This window comes from Amblyraja radiata, chromosome 19, assembly GCF_010909765.2.
Source record: "Amblyraja radiata isolate CabotCenter1 chromosome 19, sAmbRad1.1.pri, whole genome shotgun sequence".
Classification (NCBI taxonomy): Eukaryota; Metazoa; Chordata; class Chondrichthyes; order Rajiformes; family Rajidae; genus Amblyraja; species Amblyraja radiata.
In genome coordinates this window covers 24,280,222-24,305,145 of record NC_045974.1, presented here as the reverse complement: position 1 = coordinate 24,305,145, position 24,924 = coordinate 24,280,222, and the positions used below count along the sequence as shown (strand labels likewise).

The window sequence follows — 24,924 nt, the reverse complement described above, 5'->3', positions numbered from 1 at the left end:
GCCCAGAGCTGTTAATCCCAATGCTGTCAGATTTTTAAAAAAATCAGAAACTAATAAGGCCATTTAAAAACGTTTTAAAAAAGCAAAAAAATTATAAACTGGAGCAATTGAATTAAAAACAAATGAATCTCTTTAACCTCAAGAACTAATAGGTCACTCACTTGTCTGGTGATACTGTAGACCTCTTTACTGTGCTCTTTGTTCCTTGTGCACCTGCATCTAACAGATAATGAGAGCAGATTGTTAACATTCTCACAGGAGCAACAAAATGGGAGTACATTTCTAATGCCTTCAACGAACCAGACCAGACAGAACCGGGTTTTAGCCAGGAGCTTAGTTTTGTCAGGGGTGGGCTCTTCCCGCAGATGCTGTCCAAACTCGCGAGTATTTCTAGTATGTGTTTATTTCTGAAGTTCTGTCTCACATAGTACACCTCTGTAAATTAAAGATAGACTGTGTGGAAACAACCCAAATCATTTTTCCATAATAAAAACAAAAAATGCTGAAAACACTCCTAAGTCAGGCTGCATCTATGGAAAAAGATATGTTTCTGCTTCCAAACATGCTGCCTGGCCTATTTGTTCCCAGGATTTCCTGTTATATTTCAGATTTTCAGCTGGTGCAGTTTTCTGATTTTCAATAGTTTTACTGCGTGGAGGCATGGAGAGAGTGCAGAAGAGATTGACCAGAATGTGGCCTGGATTAGAAGGTATTAGCTATAAGGAGAGGTTGGACAGACTTGTATAGACATAAAGTGCTGGAGTTCGAGTACACACAACCTGACTATGGGTGCTGTCTGTACGGAGTTTGTACGGTCTCCCTGTGACTATGGGTTTTCTCTGGGTGCTCTGGTTTCCTCCCACAATCCAATGTTTGTAGGCTAATTGGCTTTGGTAAAATGGTAAATTGTCCCTAGTGTATAGGATGGTGCTGGTGTACGGGGTGATTGCTGATCACCGCGGACTCACTGGGCTGAGGGGCCTGTTTCTGCGCTGTATCTCCAAAGTTGCAAATAATTCATGTAACAGGACAATAAATTAAAAGTTTTACCTTGAAGCCATCTAACTTGTGTAGCTGGTCCGTATCCCTTCTCGTTCCGTGCTGCAATCCTAAAAATGATAGCAGGCTTTGTTGTGCAATCAATGTGTGCATTGGCAAGGTGTGATGAGGAGACCACACACGAGGGCTTGGTGCCACAGTATACCCGCATAAAGGCCAGCTGGGCCGGGCTTCCAGACTTGGATTCTGTCACCTGAATGCTGCGCACTGCCAGATAGACGGAATACTCCAGTATTTTTCCAGCAGTTGTCGCAGGCGGTTCCCAGGTTAGGTGAGCCCCATCAGCACTCTGTGGAGGCAGGGCCAGCGAGAGGTTAAAATTTGCACTCAATTCAACTCCCAACACAAGATTTCAAAATAAAGTTACATTTATAAGTAACAATTCACCACCTCGCAACTCTACACCATCCGACCCGCTTTCTCATGTATATTAGAACAAGTTCATCTTTATTTTAGTTGTACACCTCCAGACTATGAAAAGGTTTCTTCCCAGCTGTTATCAGGCAATTGAATGGTCCTCTCATCAGCTAGAGGGCGATCCTGACCTCCAGTCTACCTCATTGGAGACCTTTGAAGTCCAATTCAAGAAAGTTCAATGTTATATCTTTGCACTAAATGTTGTACCCTTTATCCTTTATCTTTAACTGTACACAGCTTGATAGTATAGTCTTTTCTTTGATAGCATGTAAGCAAAATGTTTTCACTGTATCTCAGTACACGTGACAATAATAAATTAAACTATTTGGGTGGCACAGTGGTGCAGCGGTAGAGTTGCTGCCTTACAGCACCAGAGATCCGGGTTCGATCCTGACTATGGGTGCCGTCAGTATGGAGTTTGTACATTACCCCGTGACCAACCCAGTGACCTGTGTGGGTATTCTCTGAGTGCTCCGGTTTCTTCCCACACTCCAAAGACGTACAGGTTTGTAGGCTAATTGGCTTGGTAAATTTGTAAATTGTCCCTAGCATGTGCTGGATAATATTAGTGTGCTGGGATCACTGGTCTGTTTCCGTGCCTTATATCTAAACTAAACTATTTGGAGATCGATTAGGAAATCAATTTAGAGATGTACTGTCATGTGTGTGAAGTTTTTCCAATTGATTTCACTAACAATTACTAATGATTGAATTTTCTGTGAAAATACCACTGTAGTAAAATGATGTTTATGTATCATAAAAAAGTTAAATAAATGATTAAATTTAAAAAATGCGTAACTAAATGTTCTCTGTAATTGATGCCCCAACCTCCCTTTGTACCTTGGTTATCTTGATCGCTGATGGAGCTCCAGGAAATCCAGGGAGACAAGTTTTGAATGCACATATCTCACTGAAGGAACCCCTTCCGCATGCGTTGATTCCTGCAACCCTGAATTTATACGCGGTCCCTGGCAAGAGCTCTTGCTTTTTCAGCATGCTGTAGTCTGGGATGTTAGCACTTGCATCCTACAGCAAACAAAGTATTACATATTTAAAAAATCAAGTTGAGTATAGAAGTTGGGAAGTCATGTTGCAGTTATACAAGACGTTGGTGAGGTCACATTTAGAATATTGTGTTCAGGTTTGGGCACCATGTCATGGGAAAGATGTTGCCAAGCTGGAAAGGGTGTAGAGGAGATTTACGAGGATGTTGCTAGGACTGGAGGGCCTGAGCTACAGGAGGAGGTTGAGCAGACTAGAACACTCTTCCCTGGAGCACAGGAAGAAGAGAGGTGAATCTTAGAGGTGTTCAACATCGTGAGAGGATTAGATCAGGTAAACGCACACTCTTGCCCAGAGTAGGTGAATCGAGAATCAGCGGACATAGGTTTAAGGTGAGGGGGGAAAAGATTTCATAGGAACCTAGGGGGTATTTTTGTTTTTTACACAAAGGGTGGTGGGTTTATGAAACGAGCTGACGGAGGAGGTAGTTAAGGCAGGTACTATTGCAACGTTTACGAAACATTTAGGCAGGTACATCGATAGGACAAGTTTAGAGGGATGTGGCCCAAATGCAGGCATGTGGGAGTAGAGCAGATGGGACATGTTAGTTGATGTGGGCAAGTTGGGCTGAAGGGCCTGTTTCCACACTGTATGACTCTATAACTCTACATGTGGTTCCTGCCTTTGTAAAGAGATTAGAAGTTAAATAGAAGCATTAACTTATCTTGCACTGTTTTTGTAATGACAATTAGTCACAATAACAAACTTGGTTGAAACATCTACTTTGAGTTTAAGGCATTGCTGGGGCTTGATGATGTGCGGGCTTGTAGATTAGTTGGTCTCTGTAAATTGTCCCTAGTGCATAGCAAAATGTTTGGATGCGAAAGTGGGACAACATAGAACTAGTGTGAGCGGGTGATCGATGATCAGCATGGACTCGGTGGGCCGAAGGGCTACTTCCATGCTATCTCTCTAAAACTAAAATTAAAGTTACAAAACAAAAAAGCCTGAAGCCATTGCAAAGTAAACAAAGACAAAATAGTTTTACGAACCATGTAAAACAATGTTGGAAAGAAATGCAGTTGTACATACTTGTACATGAACCACAAAGTTAGCATGCAGCTGAAGCCAGTAATTAGGGAGACGCTGATCTTCAGTGAAGGATGAACTGGCAATAGCAGCAGTAGTACAAAAGATTCACCAGATTGATTCTTGGAACATTGGGGAGCTTTGAAAGAGATACAGCATGGAAACAGGCACCTTGTCCCACTGAGTCCATGCCAACCATCAATCACCCGGTCACACTGGTTATAAGACCATACGACATTAGAGCAGAATTAGGCCATTTGGCCCATCGAGTGTACTCCGCCAGTCAGTCACAGCTGATCTATTTTTCCCTCTCAACTATGCTATCCCACTTTCTCATCCTCCCCCTACACACTAGAGGCAATTTATAAAGGCCAATTAATCCGCAAGTGTTTGCATTGTGGCAGGAAATCGGCGTACACCCACACAGTCACCGGGAGAACGTGCAAATTCCACACAGGCATCACCTGAAGTCAGGATCCAACCCGGGTTTCTGGTGTCGTGAGGCAGCAACTCTGCCAAAGTTGTCCTACGAGGTGTGATGACTAAAACATGCAGAATTCTTACAGGGCTTGACTGGGTAGATGCAAGGATGATGGTTCCCCTGCTGGTTGCCTGGAACCACAGGTCATAGGCAATATGTGTAAGAAAGAACTGCAGATGGTGGTTTAAACTGAAGATAAGACACAAAAAGCTGGAGTAACTCAGTGGGACAGGCAGCATCTCTGGGGAGAAGGAATGGGTCTCTCACCCCTCCCCCCGAGTTACTGCAGCTTTTTGCGTCTATCTTTGGTCATAGATAAGAGTCCATTTAATTGGAAATCTATGCCCAATCTCTGGAGAGAAGGAAGGGGTGACGTTTCGGGTCGAGACCCTTCTTCAGTCTCCAGACATGCTGCCTGTCCCGCTGAGTTACTCCGCTTTTTGTGTCTATCTTCAGTTTAGGGTTGTCAACTGTCCCGTATTAGCCGGGACATCCCGTATATTGGGCTAAATTGGTTTGTCCCATATGGGACCGCCCTTGTCCCGTATTTGACTGCTACTACTCGAGTCGAGGGGACTGTCGGGTCGAGCGCCGCGTCCGGCCCCGCCTCACCCGTCCCGATGTAGTGCAGCCCATGGAGTGCAGCAGCAGCACCTCTCCCTTGGCCCCGTCAGTTGACAGCCCGACCAGCTGACCGACCTTTGTACCTTTGCTTACCGCCGATACCACCACCCTCCTTCTCTGGACCGATTATTGGTTCATGAGTTGGGTGGGGTGCCGGACTTTGCGTGTGACATCGCGTGGCCAAAACTCCTCAGCTGGCCAGCTGGCTGGGCTTTGTGTGCAGTCCAGCACCTGGGCCAACTCATCATTCACCCAGCCATGGCCGAGTCGGTCAACAAATTGCCATCGGGAATTTGTCCCTTATTTTGACCCTTTGTCCCTTATTTGGGAGTGAGAAAGTTGGCAAACCTACTTCCGTTTAAACCAGCATCTGCAGTTACATCCTACACATTTTGACAAATGACCCTATGTGTGTAGGATTGGACTACTGTACGGGTGATTACAGGGCCGGTTTCCACACTAAACAGAACACTGCACTCTGCTCACCTCTCCTTGACTGCCCTCTGGTGGCAAGTGATAATGAGTTACCACCGAACTGATTCCTTTGATGATTCCTACATCGTACCAAGGATTGCCTTCTTTCTTTGGAGTCACCTTTTGTGGTGCACAAGAATTCTCTTGTTTCTGAAAAACACGAATACCTGCTTTAGCACAAAAGACAAAATAACTGTGTAAATGAAACAAAAACAGATGCAGACACGTCACTTAATTTACTTTTAAGAGCTTAGAATGTAAAACCAGTAGATAGCTGCAAGATCTTACAATTTTTAAGTGTGCCTCTCAAGCAAGAATTAGATGATAGCATCCTCGCAGCTGAAGTGACTGCATTATAAAAATATACTTAAATATCAAGTTCATTTGATCTATAGTGGCGGTATATGATCTATTGACTCGGGTGACCTAATAAATCGGTAAAACTGTAGCCAAGTTAGTAATAGTAACTATTTACCCCATTTGCTACTGGATTACTATTAGAGACTTCATTTGGTGACACAGCTGCCGTACTGGAGGATGATGGAAGTGAACAGGCAGGACCTAGAAATAAAAGACCTACAAATTTATTTCCTGTATGCTAGATGTTAATCAGTCATCTGTTGAATTAATGATTTTATCGACACGTGTAGAAACATGTAAAGTGGTGCATCCATCAATACAACGGAACACACTGAAACATTCAATATGTATCCATTACGAAGGCAACAGATTTGACAACAGTGTTCATGCCACACTAAATGCAAAATTAATACAAACTGGAAAGCATCGATTACATTTCTGTAAATATTGCCTGGAAAAAAAAATCTCAAGATTTAAAAATAAATTCCTCATCTTGGATATTTCATTGTATTTGTAATAAATACAACTAAACTGCAGATAAAAAGCATATCTGAAAACATTTGAAATATCCTTCTGCATTAATGTTGTAGTTAGGTATTGGAATGTTATAATCTTTGTTTAAATTTATACGAATACCAACACTGAATCACACCGAGATGTACAGGATGAATTAATAATTGGAATCCAATAGATTTAAAAGGCGTCTCCTGTTTGGGTTGGGAAACACAAGCAATAATATTATAATCTGCATTTCTCTTGCACCAACAACACAAGTTTAACTTGGGGAATATATACATTTTAATAGGACAACCGACATAGAAACTAAGATGTGCAAGAGCACCTTGAAAGTACACAGCACTTTGGTTTTGCATCAGGTATAACTCCAGTCATTTTTTAAAACTGCCTAACAACTGTTTCCAGACACAGAAGGCTACCAGGCTGCACATGTTCATCAAAGTCTATCTATATTGCACTCGCTGCAATGCACATCTTCCTTGCTTTAACCACACTTTATGCAGCTGTACATGCTGGCATTACAAGCAAATAACACATAATACTTAAGATGGTTGGACGTACTTGAAGTGGTGGATTGATGAGCAGCCACAGTACCAGTAACCTGCGGTTGCAGACTGCTTTGTAAGCTCGTCTCTGTAGGATTCAACATTGCTGCTTGAGTTGTACTCGGTTGCACTGGAGGCTGCACTGGACCCTCGTCTGGTGCTGGTTTCTCTGGGTTCTGGGGCACAAGCTGCTGGCAATGTTGCAAATGCTGAGTGGAGTCCACACTCGCTTCTGAAGCAGCAGCGTCCATTGGAGGCTTTACATTACTGCATTCTAAAATAATAAAACAGGCACTTCTGAAAAGAGTAATCATTCTGGAATATTAAAAAAGTTATGTCAAAAGGGATATGGTGCGACTGACAAGTATATTACTGTGAAATTAAACAATGAACCATATTAGTAGTATATACAAAATAAGAACGATGCACTTTGGAGATGATAAAAGACACAATTAGGGGCGGCAGTGGTGCAGCAGTGGAGTTGATGCCTTACAGTGCAAGGCACCCGGGTTTGATCCTGACTACGGATGCTGTCTGTACAGAGTTTGTACGTTCTCCCTGTGACTGTTGTGGTTTTCCAAAATAATATCTACTATATGACCAAGTGGGTTTTCTCCGGGTGTTCCAGTTTTCTCCCATACTCCAAAGACATACAGGTTTGTATGATAATTGGCTTCAGTAAAATTGTCTCTAGTGTGCAGGATAGTGTTACTGTACAGGGTGATCATGGGTGGGTGCAGACTCGGTGGGCCGAAGGGCCTGTTTTCGTGCTCTCTCGCTCTAAAGTCTAAATCATACGAAAGGATGATTGCAAGCATACGACATTAGATTAGGTAATTTTAAAAATCACATATTAAAGAATTAATGACTTTAGATCATCAAAACAAACAATGACTTTAGGTTATTATCAGCTAAAAGGGTCCCAACCCAAAACGTCACCTATCTATATTCTACAGGGATGCTGCCTGACCTGCTGAGCTACTTCAGCACTTTTTGTCTTGCTTATTAGAGATGGTCAGCTTTGTGCAGGTCTTGTATTGCAAATTTGAGCGAGATTTTTCTTGAAGTGACAAAGATGAATGACGAGGGTTGAACAGTTGATGATGTTGATGTGAATTTTAATACAATCCCTCGTGGTAGGCTGATCCTGATTATTAATGTGACATGGAATACACAGACATTTGGTAGAGTGGATTAAAAGTTGGTTTGACCATAGAAGACACGAGGCTAACGGAGGAATGGTATTCCAACTGGAGGTCTCGTGGATAGTGAGGAAGATTGTCGTAGATACAGTAGGAAATAAGTTTGAAATATGGGAATAACAGATGGAGTTCCTTTACGTCCAAATCTATCAAACCAAAAGCATACAATTTAAACTTAGACTTTACCTTTGGTGACACTTGAAAAAAAACACCTCTATCAGAGAATGACACCTGCTAGCTTATATTGCTGCAAGGATTCTTTCAATGATTAGAAAAATACCAGCACATTTTATTTTGAGTAGAATTACTGAGTATTTCCCAAACATGTGTTTTTTTTAAAAAAGCGGAAATTCTCACCTGTAGCTTTGGGTAATACGGACACTGGAACTTCTCCAGCAGTAATTTTGTGTTGGATGTTGTCCTCTGGGTTTGTTTCTGCAACAAAAGGCTCAGTTGCTGTGGCATGGGGTTGCTGTTCTAGGTTTTGGCTCAATGCTTCCGGCGGTTTATCACTCTCCACTTTCTCGGGAGGATCGTGGGAGGCCTCAGACTGCTCAGGAGACTGGGTCTCGGCCACCTGCGGGATTGCTGCATTTTCAAAGTCCTTAATTGTCTGTTCAGGTGAAGGATGGCTCTCTGCACTTGCTGGATCCTGGGCAGTTTCTGCAGTATGTGCCAAATGTGACGTGCTTGAATCTGACAAAGTGGAACTGCTGCTGGAAGTAACTTCCGATCCCGTTGAAATGGCCTGATCATTGGAAAGCGAGAAGTTAAGAATAAAAAACATGCCTAATAGTCATCAGTTTCTAGAAATACACAAGATGCTGGAGTAAATGCTGGGGCAGCACGGTGGCGCAACGGTAGAGTTGCAGCCTTACAGCACCACAGACCTGGGTTTCGATCCGGACTACGGGTGCTGTTTGTACGGAGTGTGTGTTCTCCCTATGACCACGTGGGTTTCCTCCGGGTGCTCCAGTTTCCTCCCACACACCAAAGATGTACACGTTTGTAGGTTAATTTGCTTCGGTAAGTTGTAAAAATTGTCTCTCGTGTCTAGGATAGTGTTAATGTACAGGGTGATGGCCCAGTGGGCCAAAGGGCCTGTTCTCACGCTGTATCTCTAAAGTCTAAGGTATAAGTGTAAAGCTTAAACTCAGTGGGTCAGGCAGCGTCTCTGGAGAAAATGGAGAATATAGACGTTTTGGGTTAAGAGCCTTCGGGTATGGACCCAAAACATCACATGCATACCCCCTCCCCCCCCCGCAGGAATGCTGCCTGACCCGCTGTGTTACTCCAGCATTTTGTATCTATCCTTGTTATAAACCAGCATCTGCAGTTCCATTTTATTAAGTTCCAAGTTATAGATGCACAGACAAACCAATTTATGTGAATACATTTTATTTTGCAAGGAATTATATAATGCTTTAAAAAATGAGGAACCAGGAGAGATTGAATTAGGAAGCATCACACACACATGCCCGTGTGTGTGTGATGTGGAGTGTGATTTAACTGTCAGTCAATGACAATTCTTTCAGATGTTCTCCTGCCTGAATTAGGCCATTCAAACCAAAATGTTGCCTATCCAATCCAGGTCCTCCAGAGATGCTACCTATCCCGCTGAGTTACTCCAGCACTTTGTGTTCTATGCACGATTCCAACATCTATATTTTTATTTTTAGTCACGGCAGCTACGTGACTGGTGAGACCTAGGATATTGATGACATGGATGGCCTTAAACTTTCTGGGACTTAATGAAGAGAAGACAGAGGTGATTTTGTTTGGCCCCAATGGCTGCCGTGAACCTCCCTTTGTTGACTTGGGTCCACTGGCATTGTCTGTAAAGCCAACCGTTTTGAACCTGGGTTTTAGGATGGACGGTGATTTTAAACTAGATAAACAAATAGGCGCGGTGGTTAAGTCCAGCTTCTTTCACCTAAGGAAGCTGGCAAAGGTGAAGCCCATTCTCGAGCGGCAGCATTTTGAAACAGTAATCCATGCCTTTATTACATCTAGGCTGGATTACTGTAACGCACTCTACTCTGGAGTCGCACGAGCTTCATTGGCTCGTCTCCAGCTCGTTCAAAATGCTGCCGCTCGCCTTTTGACCGGAACTCGAAAGAGGGAGCACATTATGCCAATTTTGGCCTCCCTTCACTGGCTCCCAGTGCACTTTCGAGTTCATTTCAAAATTCTTTTATTTGTTTTTAAATCGTTGAATGGGCTCACCCCGCCTTACCTCTCTGAGCTGCTCCACCTATATGCTCCTGCCCAGTGCCTCAGGTCAGCTGATCAGCTGCTCCTTGAGGTACCAAGGTCTAAGCGGAAGCTCAGAGGGGATAGAGCCTTTTCTGTTGCTGCTCCGGCACTCTGGAACACCTTGCCGCTGCACATCAGACAGGCCCCCTCACTGTCCATCTTCAAATCCTCCCTAAAAACACATTTTTATTCTTTGGCTTTCGACACTGGCTGAGGCATTGCTCCTGTTTTTAGTGCTTTTAATGTCTTTTAATTTTTAGTGTGTTTTTTATAGTCCTTCGTTTTACGGGTTTTAATTGTTTGTAATAGCTTTTTGTTCATGAGTTCTCATGTACAGCACTTTGTGGCGACTGCAGTTGTTTAAAGTGCTTTATAGATAAAGTTATTATTATTATTATTATTATGACAGAGGAATATGGTAGTGGCAATGTCATTGAAGATAATTACACCTTTATGACTTACTCGTTATAAATGGCATAGAACACAAAGTGCTGGAGTAACTCAGCGGGTCAGGCAGGATCTCTGGAGAACATGGATAAGTGACATTTCGGGTCCCAAACCAAAATGTTGCCTATCCAATGCACCTCCTCCAGAGATGCTACGTATCCTGCTGAATTAATCCAGCACTGTGTTCTATGCATGATTCCATCATCTACTGTTCCTTGTCTCTTTGATTAGCAAGTGTGAGGAGTTATGGAAAGAAGGCAGGAGAATGGGGCTGAGAGGGAAATATAGACCAGCCTTGATTGAATGGCAGAGTAGACTTGATGGGCCAAATAGCCTAATTCTACTCCTATAACTTACTTGTTATAAATGGCCATTGTTTAACATTTAGATAATATTTATGTTACGTCCTACTTATCAGCACACGCCTGAATATTCTTGGGTTTTGCTATGCACAGAATAGTTTTATGCAGTAATATCCCTGTGAAGAGCGTTGGGAAATGAAATTACAAATCATAGATTAGCCTATAATTTCAAGCAGAATCGCAGGTTCCCCAAATATTCTTTTATATGTTGAACTTAAGAAACACAGTTAAAAGAACAAAAGAACTGCACCAAAGCAGAATCACTTTCCTTACCTGCAGTGAAGGGCCTGGAGTCGGTGTGGACTGTGTAACAGTGGTTACTGCTCCAGCGTGCGTTGCTGATACTGTGGTTGCTGTGTTTGTTGTTCCTGCAGTCGCTGTTTCTCCGTGAACACTTTCCGGTAACCCGTTGTTATTTGTCTCTGGTGGCTGAACTGTGATAAACAAATTCCAACAGTGAAAAAAATAACTTGGGAATAACAAGGAGGATATCAGGTTAAATATCCTAGACATGCATTCATCATTATAGTTACGTTTACACATAGAATCCTACAGCCAGGAAACAGGCCCTCCGACCCATCTTGCCCACACGGATCAAGATGCCCCATTACGCTAGTCCCACTTGCCATGTTTGACCCATATCCCTCTAAATCTTTCCTATCCATTTACCTGTCTAAATGTATTTTAAATGTTGTTATAATGCCTGCCTCACCCATCTCCTCTGGCAGCTCATTCCATATACCTACCACCCTCTGTGTGAAAAAGTTGTTCCTCAGATTCCCATTAAATCTTTTCCCTCTCATCCTAAACCTATTTTAAGGCCAAGAGAACTGGGGGAAATCCAGGTAAATTTTAGTTAAACATCTTCCATGGTCAGGAGAACCCAATTAAGTGGAAATTTTTGATGCAGAAGAAATGTCACTGATTTATTCCAATTGCTTTCTTATAGGAAGGCCCCATATCTCCATTTCAAATGCTTACTACATTTCTATTAACACCCAACTAGCACACAAGAGGTTCTTTAAAACCCCACTCCTCTCCAATCACACCCTCTCCCCGTCTACCTTTTAAAAAAATGTCCTAAGGCTAAACTCTTGGCCAGGTTTTTAGTTACTTCTAATATTTCTAAAATTACATTCCCATGAAAATCCTTGACATAGCTTTCAATACAGGCCCACCACCAATTTTCCGGCAACTAATGGTCCGGTGCCTCCTTTTATCCAAGGGTCCCTCAGAAAATATGCACATAGGCTGGGCAAGGCGGCCGATCTCAACCTCATCGGGACTTCTGTGGCCTGATCGCTGGGTCGAATTTGCCCCCTGCGGCTGGGGCTCGGGCTTTGTCAGAGCCAGCAGAACTGTTCCCTTAGGCGACATCTATGGCCGATATTGCAGGCTGGTATCTTGGTGCATCAGTGGCCTAGGCAGACCGTTCTGCTACCATCGGACTCCTCTCGGAGGCCATGACCTCTGTTGGTCCATTAAATGGATAATCCTGAAAGACACTGCAATCAAGGGTACCGGAATATCGGTGGCGGACCTCTATCGGTGGTGCTCTGTAAATGTAAGTTATTTTGCCGTCGACTGTGTACTGAGCAACTGGGAAAATGTTGTATTCTAAGGCAAAATAGATTGCGATATCCTTCACCTGACAATAAACTGAGCACCAAACATAGTGTAAAAAAAACTACGAGGAAAAAAACTGTACCATTGACATCTCACATGACTGATGCACCATTTCTATTTGGTATATTGCGAATTATACACTCTTCCCTGCAGGAAAATTCAATCAAATACAGTTTCAAAAATAATCGGGAATAATAGTTGCAGCCTTTCAGTTCCAGTGACCCAGGTTCAATACTGATTTGCAGTGCTGTCTGTGAAGTCTACATATTCTCCTTGTATCTGCACGTTCACCCAAATGTGTCAAAGACGTGCGGGTTGGTAGGTTAATTGGCTACTGTTTATTGACCCTGGTGTGTAGAAGAGTGGGAGAATCTGTGAAAGGTTGGATGGGAACATGCAGAAAATAGGTTACCGAGGGTAAAAAACAAAACCAGTGGAGAAATAGGATTGCTTTGTGAGCCAGCGTACACTCAATGGGACAAGATTACTTCCTTTTATGTTGCAGGGAAAGCTGCCTGGTATATCAATGAGCAGCACAAGTAGTCTAGCTCCAAGTGGACAAGAAACAAGAAGCCACTGCCTATTAATTACCTTTGCTTCAGCACGTAGAAGTATTTTAGCAGTTTCACTGATGTTAATTAATAAATATCCCTCCTTCGAACGGAACAATTAATTGCACTTGACTGCTACTAACTTAACTCACTTTGATTCAGAGATATGTTTGCTGTGCTGGAGGTAGCTGTATTCGTGGTGTTCGTCTCGGTGGTTTCGTGGGCTGGCTCTTCTGCCACTTGATGTATTTGTTGCTCTGAGGTTTGCATGCTATTCTCTGAAACAATCTCTGCAGCTGCGGGCTGTTCCACAACGACTGGCACCTGACTGTCACTGGCATGTGTAACCAAGCCAGTTACACAAGGGGAAACGGCTTCTGATATCACAAACATGGGCTGCCAAACACAAAATACATGCAGCAATAAAATCTTTACTTCGATATAAATGAGATTGCTTAAATATCAAGGAATAATTCCACAACACAAGAATCAAAATAACCTATAAGATTATCTAAACATTAAAATTTAAGAACTTTAAATTCATAATTTATAATTATTTTCAGCGATGGTTCAATGGTGCTTTTGATTTAGAGACACAGCAGGGAAACAGGCCCTTCGGCCCACCGAGTCCGTGCCGACCAGCAATCCCGCACACTTACACCATCCTATACACAGTGGGGACAATTTACAATTATACCGAGCCAATTAACCTACAAACCTGTACATCTTTAGAGTGTGGGAAGAAACCAGAGATCCTGGAGAAAACCCACGCAGGTCATGTCAAAAACATCCCAAGAAGTTATAAACAGGCCACATGCAGAAAATATAAGAAGAAAGGAAGCTAGGCAGATTAGGAAGGAAATTCCAGTGTATATACAGGGTAGATAAAACCCCAAATGTTGTAGGAGGGGAGGGGAGGGGGGAGTTAACTGTCTCAAATTATGGAGGGTGGGGGGGGGGGGGGGGAGTTAACACATTGTTTGTTCCTGAAGATGTAGGTATAATGGAGGAACTGATGTTAAGAAAAATGATTCTGAATCAATCTGCTGGCCAGCTAGGAATCAATGAAGTTGTATCACCAGTTTGCAATTATATTGGAAAATAGATTAAAATAATACATATAATGAAGAGTCTGGAGATAAGCATTGCAAGAGGTCACAACCTGAGTTTTAAGAAAAATCTTAAAGTGAAGAAGCAAAAGGATTTATGGAGGATTTTTAGTTTAGTTTAATTTAATTTTACAGGTACAGCATGGAAACAGGCCCTTCAGCCCACCAAGTCCATGCAGATCATTTTTCATCTGTTCACGCTAGTTCTGTTATCTCATCCACACTCAGGGCAATTTATTAACCTGCAGACCCCACACTTCTGAGGGATGTGGGAGGAAACTGGAGCACCCAGAAGAAATCCATGTGGTAACAGGGAGAGAATGTACAAATTCCATGCAGACAGCACCCGAGGTAGGAATCAATCCCGGGTCTCTGGCACTGAGGTAGCAGCTCTAGCAGCTGCGCCACAGTGCCACTCAGATATTCCAGATCAGGCACCCAAGCAGAAGGCACAGCCACCCAAGGAGACGTGGAAGAAGAGATTTCTCAAGGCCAGTGAGGGCAATGAAACGTTTGTGTGTGTGGTGGTAGTTTGGAGATTGAAGGAAGCAGAAGATAGAAGGTAGGGATGTGGGCTGATTCTGAATAAAGCATAAACTACAAATAATTAGCAAAAAACACAGGAAAACAACAGATAAAGCAGATCAATTACCTCGGTATTAACTACAGCAGGACTCGAGACAATTCCTGTTGTAGCCATTAATGTTACCGGTGCCACAGCCAAGGGGTCAATTGCTGTACCAATGGCCTGGGTACCCAGTGTTGCTACTCTCGTCAGAGCAGTGGCTGGTGATGTGAAAACAGAGGAGGCACGACTAGGCACTGATGAGGCAAGACTAGATACTGCAGCTTGGGCTGTAGATACTGTGGCAGTCACTGTGCCTAACGAAGTAACACCTGCAAAGAAATACATTAAATACATTCAAACAATAAGCTGTCCACAGCAATTAATAACAAAATTTTAAAATACAGAATCTCTCAATCTCTGGACCCGTTAGACTTCTTTCATAAGCTCATAACACATAGAAGCAGAATTGGGCAATTCGGTCCATCGAGTCAGCTCCAGCATTTGATCATCAGCATTTGATCTATTTTCCCTCTATTTGTAATCAAATATAGGAGGCCACAGATTTTTACGATGCATTTCTACTATAAATACAGCAGAAGTAGGTGCACAGCTTTATATGTTGACAAAGGTTATTGTTTAAAGTATTCGGTACAACTAATTGTGATAGGAGCAGAATTAGGCCATTCAGCCCATCAAGTCTACTCCTCCATTCAATCGCGGCTGATCTATCTTTCCCTCTCAACCCTATTCTCCTGCCTTCTCCCCGTAACCCCTGACACCCATACTAATGTGATATCAGTGAAAATGTAGTCACTTAGAAGAGTAGGACATCCATGTAACTGCATCCTTAATTGTAAAAACAAATAAATTATATTAAATAAGGTACCTGTGGTTCCTTTCACTAGCAATGTTGTGACCGCAGGCTTGGTTGAAGACACAGTGACAGGTGTAACTAGTCTGACTCCACTAACTGTTACTGGAGATCCACCAACAGTTCGTAGGATGGTACCAGCTGTTCCAGGCGTCTTCAGAACAACCTAGGAAATTTGTATTTTTATAAAAATGTATTTCATTTAGAGGAGACAAATGTCAAAGGCCTAGTCCATATCTACTTCACATCCCAAAAACGATCTTAACAAGATGGTGATGAGCCTTTTCCTTGAATCTCTGCTATCCGGTAAAGGTTCTCCCAGTGTTCTCAGGTACTGAGTTCCAAGATTGGAACTAAAAGTGAGAGCATTAAATTTAGAGATACAGCATGATTAAATGCCACTCGGCCCACCAAGTCCACGCCACCATCGATCACCCGCTCACACTAGTTCTACTATCCCAGTTTCACATCCTACACACTAGTGGCAATTTACAGAACCTGCACATATTTGGGATATGGGAGGAAACGGCGGAACCCGGAGGAAACCCACGCGGTCACAGGGAGAACATGCAAACTCTGCGCAGCCAGCACCTGTAGTCAGGATCGAACTCAGGTCTCTGGTGCAGTGAGGCAACAGCTCTACCAGCTGTGCCACTGCTATGCCGATTTAAGCCTATATTAACGATGATCAAAATATGATAATTTGAGCAGGCATAAACGAGTGGGCAGCATTTAGGACCTTAGTCGAAGGATATCCTCCTATAAAATAATCGCTGATGCTGTAGTGAAGCACTTTCAGACAACAATGTCGGGAACAGTCCGAGATATTAACAAACTAAACTAATCAACGGAGAAAGCTGAACAGGCTAAAAATGGGACAGCACGTAAACACAGCTTCAGGACTGAATCGAATAGGCAGTACCTGCGTCATCGCAGGATGCCCTGTGGTAAATTTTGGCATGGCTGTAATGATCTTTGCCGGTGTTCCTGTTCCCGATGTGACAACTTTTGTTGTAATTATCGTTATTGGAGATTTCATGCCAGCAGATGCACTCACACCTGGAAATAAATGTATACATCACTGTTTAGGAATTGTAAATTACAAGACATTTAAAAAAAATTACCTGCACTATTTACTGGTTTGCAATTGCATGATTTTTCCCTTCAGATCACCAGCTACTGTGTGCTAACTTTTTCAAAAGAAAAAGTAAATTGAGCACAAAAAGTCTTCATCGTTCATATATCTCGAATGATTTAACTAGAAATCTGTCCTCAAGTGGCAATTAATTTTACAACATTGTCACATATGTAACATATCTGGTTTCTCAAGTTTTTGCCTTACTTGAAAAGCTTGTTTAGCAGAGAGAAATTGATAGTAAAGAGTCTTTTTTATTTTTTTTATTTTTATATATTAGAAGTAAGTACAGTCATATGGCACCAAAGTGCCTAATATATATTTTCATAATACATTTTAAGTACAACTTCTTTTTTTTTTTTTGTTACATTGAAAAAAGATTAGAATAAGAAAAAGAAGTTAGATAGTAAAGGATAGAAAGATGTGAAATATATAGTGTGTGAAAAAAGAAAACGAGTAAATGAAGAAAGTTGAGAGAAAATAGAGAAAATAAAATAAAATAAAAAAGAAAAGGAGATCATTATTTGTAATCTTGACCAACCCTCGTCCAATCCTGAAACAGTTCTTTTACAATTGTGTTGCACCATATGATTCCAAAAAAACGACGAATGGAGACCAACTCGTTATGAATTGGTCTGATTTATCCATTAGGAGGAATCGCATTTCCTCAAGATGAGCGGTGTCCAACATACATGCAATCCACATTTTAAGCGTTGGTATTGATGTACCCTTCCAAAATTTAAGAATTAATTTTTTTGCTATTATTAAACCATAGTTAAGGAATAGATTTTGAGATGTGTTCAATTTATTCCCATCTTCCATTACACCAAATATAATCGTTTCAGTATTAGGTTCCATTCTTGTCTTGAATAGATAGTAAAGAGTCTTAAGCAGGATCCCAACCCAAAAGGTCATCTGTCTGTCTATTCCCTCCACATATGCTGCCTGACGCACAGAGTTCCTCCAGCACTGTATTTTTCCGCAGCAATTATGCACTCTTATGTTTCTTTTTTTTTCTCCCTTATTTTCTTTATTGTAACTCAATTGATGTGGAAATTGGAAGCACTACAACACACCATGAGGTGAAGAAGGCATATTGAATACTTGCAATCGTTAGCCAGGGCATAGGACATTAGAACAAGGAGGTCAAGGTATAACTTCACTGTTTGAACAGCAACCCTAATTACCTGGACATATACTTGAAGAGCTTTGACATGCTGGGCTGCAGAGATAAGTACTGAAAGCCAGGAATAGGCGAGGTACTTTAAAAAAAAAACTAGACATGATAGACCAAATGGCCTCTTCCTGGCTCATAGGCTTATTACGATTGACAATTGCACAAACACTCCAATACCTGTAACGTTGGGCTGGGCCATCAATGCTGAAACTGGGATGGTTTTCATGATGGTACTTGCTCCAGTTTTGCTGCCAGTTGGTGAGACGCCGCCAAGACCCAGGATAGTTTGCTTCATACCTAGTGCACCAGCTTGTGAGGTCGTAATTATGGTTGTCGGTTTACCGTCGGCTGCCGTTACCAGTCTCACTATTGTCCCCGGAGGAAAAGGGCCCTTGGCCTTCAAATTTGCCAGAAACAATAAAATGTAAGCAGAAGTCTCAAAGTCACATCACAGAATCACATCATTTTCACACCAAGAACCCCCCAACACATTGGTTGGCTACTGCCACTAAAAATTAAAATGAATATTAATCAGGGAGAGAGAACAGCGGTTTTCCCCATCAATTAAGCACTGCGTAAGCCGTGGTTTACTAACAGGTTGGTTCAAGAGTATCAGTGTATACAGCTTCGGGAGATGAATTGGCACCAGAAGAAACAGAATAGAGTAAATCAGTGGTTGGGATGTTGAAAGAGAGGTTAGGCAAGTGATCATATGATTACAAAGACAATGGTAGTCAAAGCCATTGGCACCAAGTGTGGGAATGAAGATGGAAGACTAAGGAAAATAATTAGAGAACATTCCCCTTGATCAAAGTATCAGAGTCCACAATAAAGCATGTCTCAATTTGCTGGTTCAGGCACAGCTGACCTACACCTTTTTCTGCAGCAGCCAATGTTGCATTGCAGTTTGATGCCATTGCAGTGCTAAGCAGCCTGCCTAAACACGTAGGTCTGTATTACATCTAATTGATCCATTTTAGATAAAATCCAATTGCATTGCACATAGAAGCATTCAGCTTTTTCTAATATTTCTAAAAATATTTCTAATTTTATTTCTTAAATAGGGAAAAGCTGACAAGAAAGTGAAATAGTACCAAGCAACAAGCTACTAAAATGTTGAATTATGAAAAATACATAAATAATGTTCTTGCTTTTAGACCGAGAATGTAAAGGAACATAGGTGTCAGAAACCACCTAAAAGCCACAAAGCAATCAGAGTCTATAACAATATTATAATTTTTGATAGATGATAAATATAATGGAAAATGATGACAGCAATTTACAATGGTACATGCTGAAACAAAAGTGCAACCATAAATCATACTGAATTGATATCCTTGTTCACATACTGAATTGATATCCTTGTAATATTTTAATAATAGATCCATAATTTTTCATCAATGCTATTGCTCGCAATGCCAAACATTGTAAAGCCTTGGTTTTGATGGGTTATTTTAAATGAGCCATTTATCCATTAAGAACGTATTATGTGTTTGTCTGCTAAAATAAAACAATTACTTCAAGACCATGATAACAAAAAAATAACATTACTGACCTGAATGAATTGGGCTAAGGACCCAGCTGTGGCCTGGCCAGTGATTGCACCACTTTGTACAGGAGCTGTCTGGACGAGAGTCATCATCTTCCCCAAATTGGAGATCTACAAAGGGAGGGGGAGGTGGAGGGAAATCAATTCAATACCCTTCAAACAATTTAACAAAACTATTTCCAAACTGTAAAACAGCATGAACTTTTGTCCCCCATTTGTTTGAGGCTGCCAACAGCAAGTTGCACAATGATGCCTTTGAACCAGGAAATAGCTCGTGCTGCTTCACAGAGGGCAGAGAAAAGATGGGGAGAATAAAGGAATGTACAATGCCGTGGAGGCTGGAAGGGTAGATATTGAGCATGAGACTGGTGGAAAGACTGATTAAATTTAATGAAGGATTTTTGGAATCCTGACCTCGGGTATTGTCTGTGTAGAGTTTGCATGTTCTCTCAGCGACCATGTGGGTATCCTCCAGGTACTTTAGTTTCTTCCCACATCCCTGTGATGTTGCGGCTGGTTAATTGGTTGCTATAAATTACCCACTGCCACAAGGCTTCTATGAGCCCAGAATATTCGAGGAACAAAATTGTTCCAGTAACATACCCTGATAGCACAGCCAAGAGATTTTGGTATTTTGGGCACCTTAAAAATGTGAGTTTCAAAAGTAAAGTTCCTGCACCCATGGACCATAAGGACTCCAACATTCTGGTACTGGTGTGTAGGAAGGAACTGCAGATGTTGGGTTTATACTGAAGATAGACACAAAGTGCTGGAGTAACTCAGTGGGTCAGGCAACAGCTTTGGAGAAAATGGATAGGTTACGTTTCGGGTCAGCAAGTTTCAGTCAGAAGACTGTGTCCCAACCTGAAATGTCACCCATCTCTGCAATCCACACCAGTCATCAATGCAGCAAAGAGACTTACGTTTTTGTACTGCAAAGAAAAACTCTTACATTGTGTTTTGGAGGGAGGAGTGAAGATGGGGTAGAGGAAGTGGGTGCTGGAAATAAACAACGTCCCCCTCCCACTTCTACAAGTTTGCCACTTACACTGCACTACAATCTTTGGCAGATGCACACAAATCAAAAAAAAATTATTTAGGCTCCCTAGGAAATTTGAAAGTGTCAGTAGCAGCAACCAGGAACAGAGTTTCTGGTCCTCAGCATTAGGTATTCAACTTGGACATCTATGTGCAAAACCAACATTCAGGGGCAGCAGCTTATGAGAAACCCTTTCTATTGCAATCTACATAAAACAACTGCATTTCAAAATTATTATGCTGTCATTAAAAATTCTCTGGTGTGTTCTAAAGTTGCTATGAATAGTGCAAGTCAAGACTGTTCTTTCTTCCTACATCAAATTACAATTCCATTTTAACAACATGCAATAAATCAAAAACCCTCATGCTTTGATAAGAAGACACCTTGAGGTTTAGCAGAACATTAGCACAAGCCTGAAACGCAAAGCTGTCTAGTAATTAGGAATTGTTAATTACCAGGGAACCTCCACCGCCAACTTGAATCGGGCTTTTGACAAGCGTGAAGGTTTTGGTGACACCTCCCACAACAGTGGTGACAACTTGAGCCTGTTGGGCTACAGTCAGGGCTCCAGATTTATGTACAGTTATAATAGGACGGGACAAAGCAGAACTTTGTGGACCAGATGATGTCGCTACTTGTGCAGCTGCAGTCTTCAGCATTGTTGTGGCCGGTGTATTTACCTGCAAAGTATAAAAAAGTTTCACATTCATTAGTAAATACATGATTTGTCTTCTTAGAAATCTACCAACAGGTGGATAACACATCTTTGTTTTTTGAATATTAATAGAAAAATCAAATTTTTTCCTTAATTTCAACAAGAACCATAACTCCTGTACATTGTCTATATCATAATAATGAAAGATAAAGAGCATGGAAACAGACACTTCAGCCCAACTTGCCCACGCCGACTAACATGTCCCATCTACACCTGCCTGTGTTTGGCCCATATCCCTCTTAACTTATCCTATCCATGTACTGTCTAAATGTTTGTTAAACGTTGCGATAGTCCCAGCCTCAACTACCTCCTCCGGCAGCTTGTTCCATTCACCCACCATCCTTAGTGTAAAAAAGTTACCCTTCAGGTTTCTATTGAATCTTTCCCCCCTCATCTTAAACCTATATCACAATGGCTAATTTGTGTTTTGTAGCTAACTGTTAAATTTAAAAGAATTATTTTTACTCATTGACTGTGTTTTATAGAAATATTCAGATATAAATACTTCTGAAGGCTATACTTGGTTAAAAAGAGGTTCAATCCCAAAATACAATATTTCCCTGCTGATGAAGAAAACAGCAAAACTCAGGTCAGACTTCATTCACAAGCAGCAGCGTGATACAAGTGGACTGGGGATGATCCTGACTGGGACGTGAACTTCTCAGTCACATTCTAGTATAACAATGCACACTGCGAGTCCTTGCCAACAATGCCCACAATCCAAAGGTGAAGGAAGAACAACTGAATGCTGAATAACACAGACATTTCCTTTGAAGAAACCAGTAAATAGAATACAAAACACAGACTCACATTTACTACAGTGGGAACAGCGTTAGTAGTGCTCTGAGCAGGGACAACTAGACGGACTCCAGTGGGCAAGGAAGATACTGCAGCTTTGACCGTCTGCACAGCTTGTTGGGAAACTGTAACCAGGTGAGTGGTTGCTGAAGACATTCCAGACAGCTGGGCGGAAGGGACTTGCACTGCAGTTACTCTGCCTTAATAGAACACACAAAACAGAAATATTCAATATGCAGTACTGGCTAAAGAAAGCACTGAATCACAATCTGAACATTTGGAGTATTCCTCAAAATGATATGCTGATTAGGAATGCTCTAACAGTAAAATTAAGGAAGAGAAAGTATAGTTGGAGGATCGGAGGTGGTTCATATGGACTATTAACACCAGCAAGCATCAGGTCAAATGAATGGCCTATAAACGATGTTTCTATAGAAAACTGCTTGGCCTCAGGCTAATAGAAACGTACCCGCAATCTTAATTCAGTTAAAAATTACTTCAGTTTATATCCAAATTACATCTGAGTTAATAAACTAAAAATTAAGGGAAAATGGGCCACTTTTAAACATAATTACCATTGTTACATTAACATCCATTTTTGTTCAGAGAAAGTTCATAAGTTCTAGGAGCAAAATTAGGCCATTTGGCCCATTAAGTCTATTCCGCTATTCAATCATGACTGATCGATATTTCTCTCTCAACCCCATTCTCCTGCCTTCTACCAATACCCCAATCAAGAATTTACAAATCTCTGCCTTAAAAATATCCATTGACTTGGCCTCCAAAGCCATCTGTGGCAATGAATTCCAATAATTTCAACGTTGAAATAATTTCAAAGTTGAAATTATCCAATTGTTCATGTAATCAGAAAATGTTTTTATACCATTATAATTTAAATCAACATTTTATTTGAATTAAGAGTAGGTTAATATAACCAAATAATTAATTGATAAATGTAGAAGCAAAGAACTGCAGATACTGGGTAATACACAAAAGGAGACAAAGTGCTGGAGTAACTCAGCAGGTCAGCCAGCATTAGTCTGAAGAAGGGTTCCAACCTGAAACGTCACCTATCCATGTTCTCCAAGATGCTGCCTGATCTGCAGAGTTACTCCAACATTTTGTACCCATTATAAGATAAATATTTGACTGATAATCAACAGTTAAGTTATTATGTGCTTAAAGAAGGACATATATACTTCCTCCCATAATCTATGGTTCCTCCTTTCCGGAGGAATTATTATAAAGTATGCACAATACAGAAATAGGCCATTCCGACAATTGGATCCATGTTAGCTTTTATGATCCACAATAGCCTTCCCCAATGCACTGTATCCATCTCCATTAACATGTATTTTCCTTTTGTCCTCATGTGTCCATCTCGTTTCCTCTTAAATACAGCAAGCTTTGTCATATTGTTAATCAAGTTCTCCTAAATTCCTATTTGAATTTGTTGGTGACCATCTTCCCTCTCCTAGTTCTGATTTTCCATCTTCGCAATAGAAGATGGCGCGGGAGTGTGGCAATTCTTTGGGTTCTCTTCCCAGTGAATGATCTACTACCATCAAATACAATCGCTCTACTCTTAAATCTCTTATCTATCTGTAAATATAGACAATGATGAGAACTACATTATGCACTATGTATCTTCCCTCTACCTATTGTACGGATTGTATTAATGTATTCGATATCTAATCTGTTTTGCATGCAAAACAAAGCTTTGTACTGTACCTCGGTACACGGTGACAATAATAAACCTGAAACCTAAACCTATTAGCAAACTTCATATAATCCTAAAGATCTCTCCAGCGATCCATTAAGGATCGACTGACAAAAACAAAATGGTTCCCTTTTCACTCTTTAATAAACAAGGGACAGAAGTTTATGGGTAACATGAGGGGGAACTTCTTTACTCAGAGAGTGGTAGCGGTGTGGAATGAGCTTCCAGTGGAAGTGGTGGCGGCAGGTTCGTTGGTATCATTTAAAAATAAATTGGATAGGCATATGGATGAGAAGGGAATGGAGGGTTATGGTATGAGTGCAGGCAGGTGGGACTAAGGGAAAAAAGTTGTTCAGCACGGACTTGTAGGGCCGAGATGGCCTGTTTCCGTGCTGTAATTGTTATATGGTTATATGGTTATAAGGATTGCTATAAAATAAATCTTTTCCATATCTCAAGATAATAAAATCAAAATCTGACACTGTTCAAGATACAGGTTTTTACTCAAATAAAAATATCATGTAGATTGAATACACAAGTGATTTCTACACTACCGATTTCCATCAAGGTTAACTAAGCATATACAGTGGCTAGAGCCGCAAGTGCTACAGATACAGGCTCACAAGCACAATACCTGATAATTAATTTGTTTACAACTCCAGTCTGGCTATTCTGTATTGCAGAAGGGAGTTTTGGCTAATTGCATTAAATAGGGATAGGAAAAGTAGTAAAATCAAGCCACGATTGTGCACTTCATGATGGTGATTTACAGAGCTATGCTGGTGAAGGATTAACTGCCTGTCTGTGAATACTTGTCTCAATTAATTGTAATCTGGATACAATCCAAAAAGAGTAAAATTACAACCAAATTATATTTTAAATGCCATTAAATGAAAGGTTCTCAAGAGAAGGGGCGGCACAGTGGTAGTGTTGATGCCTCACTGGCCAAAGACCAGCGCCAACTGCTGGCTGGATGGAGTTTGTATGTTCTCCCTGTGACTGCGTAAGTTTTCTCCTGGTGTTCCGGTTTTCCTCCCATGTCCTAAAGACTTGTTAGGTTAATTGGCTTCTGTAAAGTGTAAATTGTCCCTAGTGTGGAAAGTGCTAGTGTACGGGGGATTGCTGGTCGCACCAAAGGGCCTGTTTCCACCCTGTAGCTCTAAAGTCTAAAGTAAAGCAACAAGCGAATATACCTTGTCTAAAAGGAAGAAATATTCTTATAATTAATGGAA

General features: G+C 41.3%; 1 protein-coding gene across 1 annotated transcript in view; it reads right to left on the bottom strand.

Annotated features, from left to right (window-relative positions):
- The window catches only part of hcfc2 (host cell factor C2), a 47,151-nt gene that overhangs the window by 3,286 nt on the left and 18,941 nt on the right, over positions 1–24,924 (bottom strand). Inside the window, exons 9-24 of the mRNA XM_033038062.1 lie at positions 21,985–22,172; positions 20,915–21,139; positions 19,427–19,531; positions 18,049–18,268; positions 16,482–16,618; positions 15,575–15,725; positions 14,773–15,017; positions 13,164–13,407; positions 11,108–11,268; positions 8,127–8,517; positions 6,584–6,841; positions 5,622–5,707; positions 5,159–5,296; positions 2,317–2,502; positions 1,051–1,348; positions 162–219 (exon numbers count right to left, since the gene is read on the bottom strand). Coding sequence (XP_032893953.1) covers positions 162–219; positions 1,051–1,348; positions 2,317–2,502; positions 5,159–5,296; positions 5,622–5,707; positions 6,584–6,841; positions 8,127–8,517; positions 11,108–11,268; positions 13,164–13,407; positions 14,773–15,017; positions 15,575–15,725; positions 16,482–16,618; positions 18,049–18,268; positions 19,427–19,531; positions 20,915–21,139; positions 21,985–22,172 — 3,091 coding nt within the window. The remainder of the gene's footprint in view (positions 1–161; positions 220–1,050; positions 1,349–2,316; positions 2,503–5,158; positions 5,297–5,621; positions 5,708–6,583; positions 6,842–8,126; positions 8,518–11,107; positions 11,269–13,163; positions 13,408–14,772; positions 15,018–15,574; positions 15,726–16,481; positions 16,619–18,048; positions 18,269–19,426; positions 19,532–20,914; positions 21,140–21,984; positions 22,173–24,924) is intronic.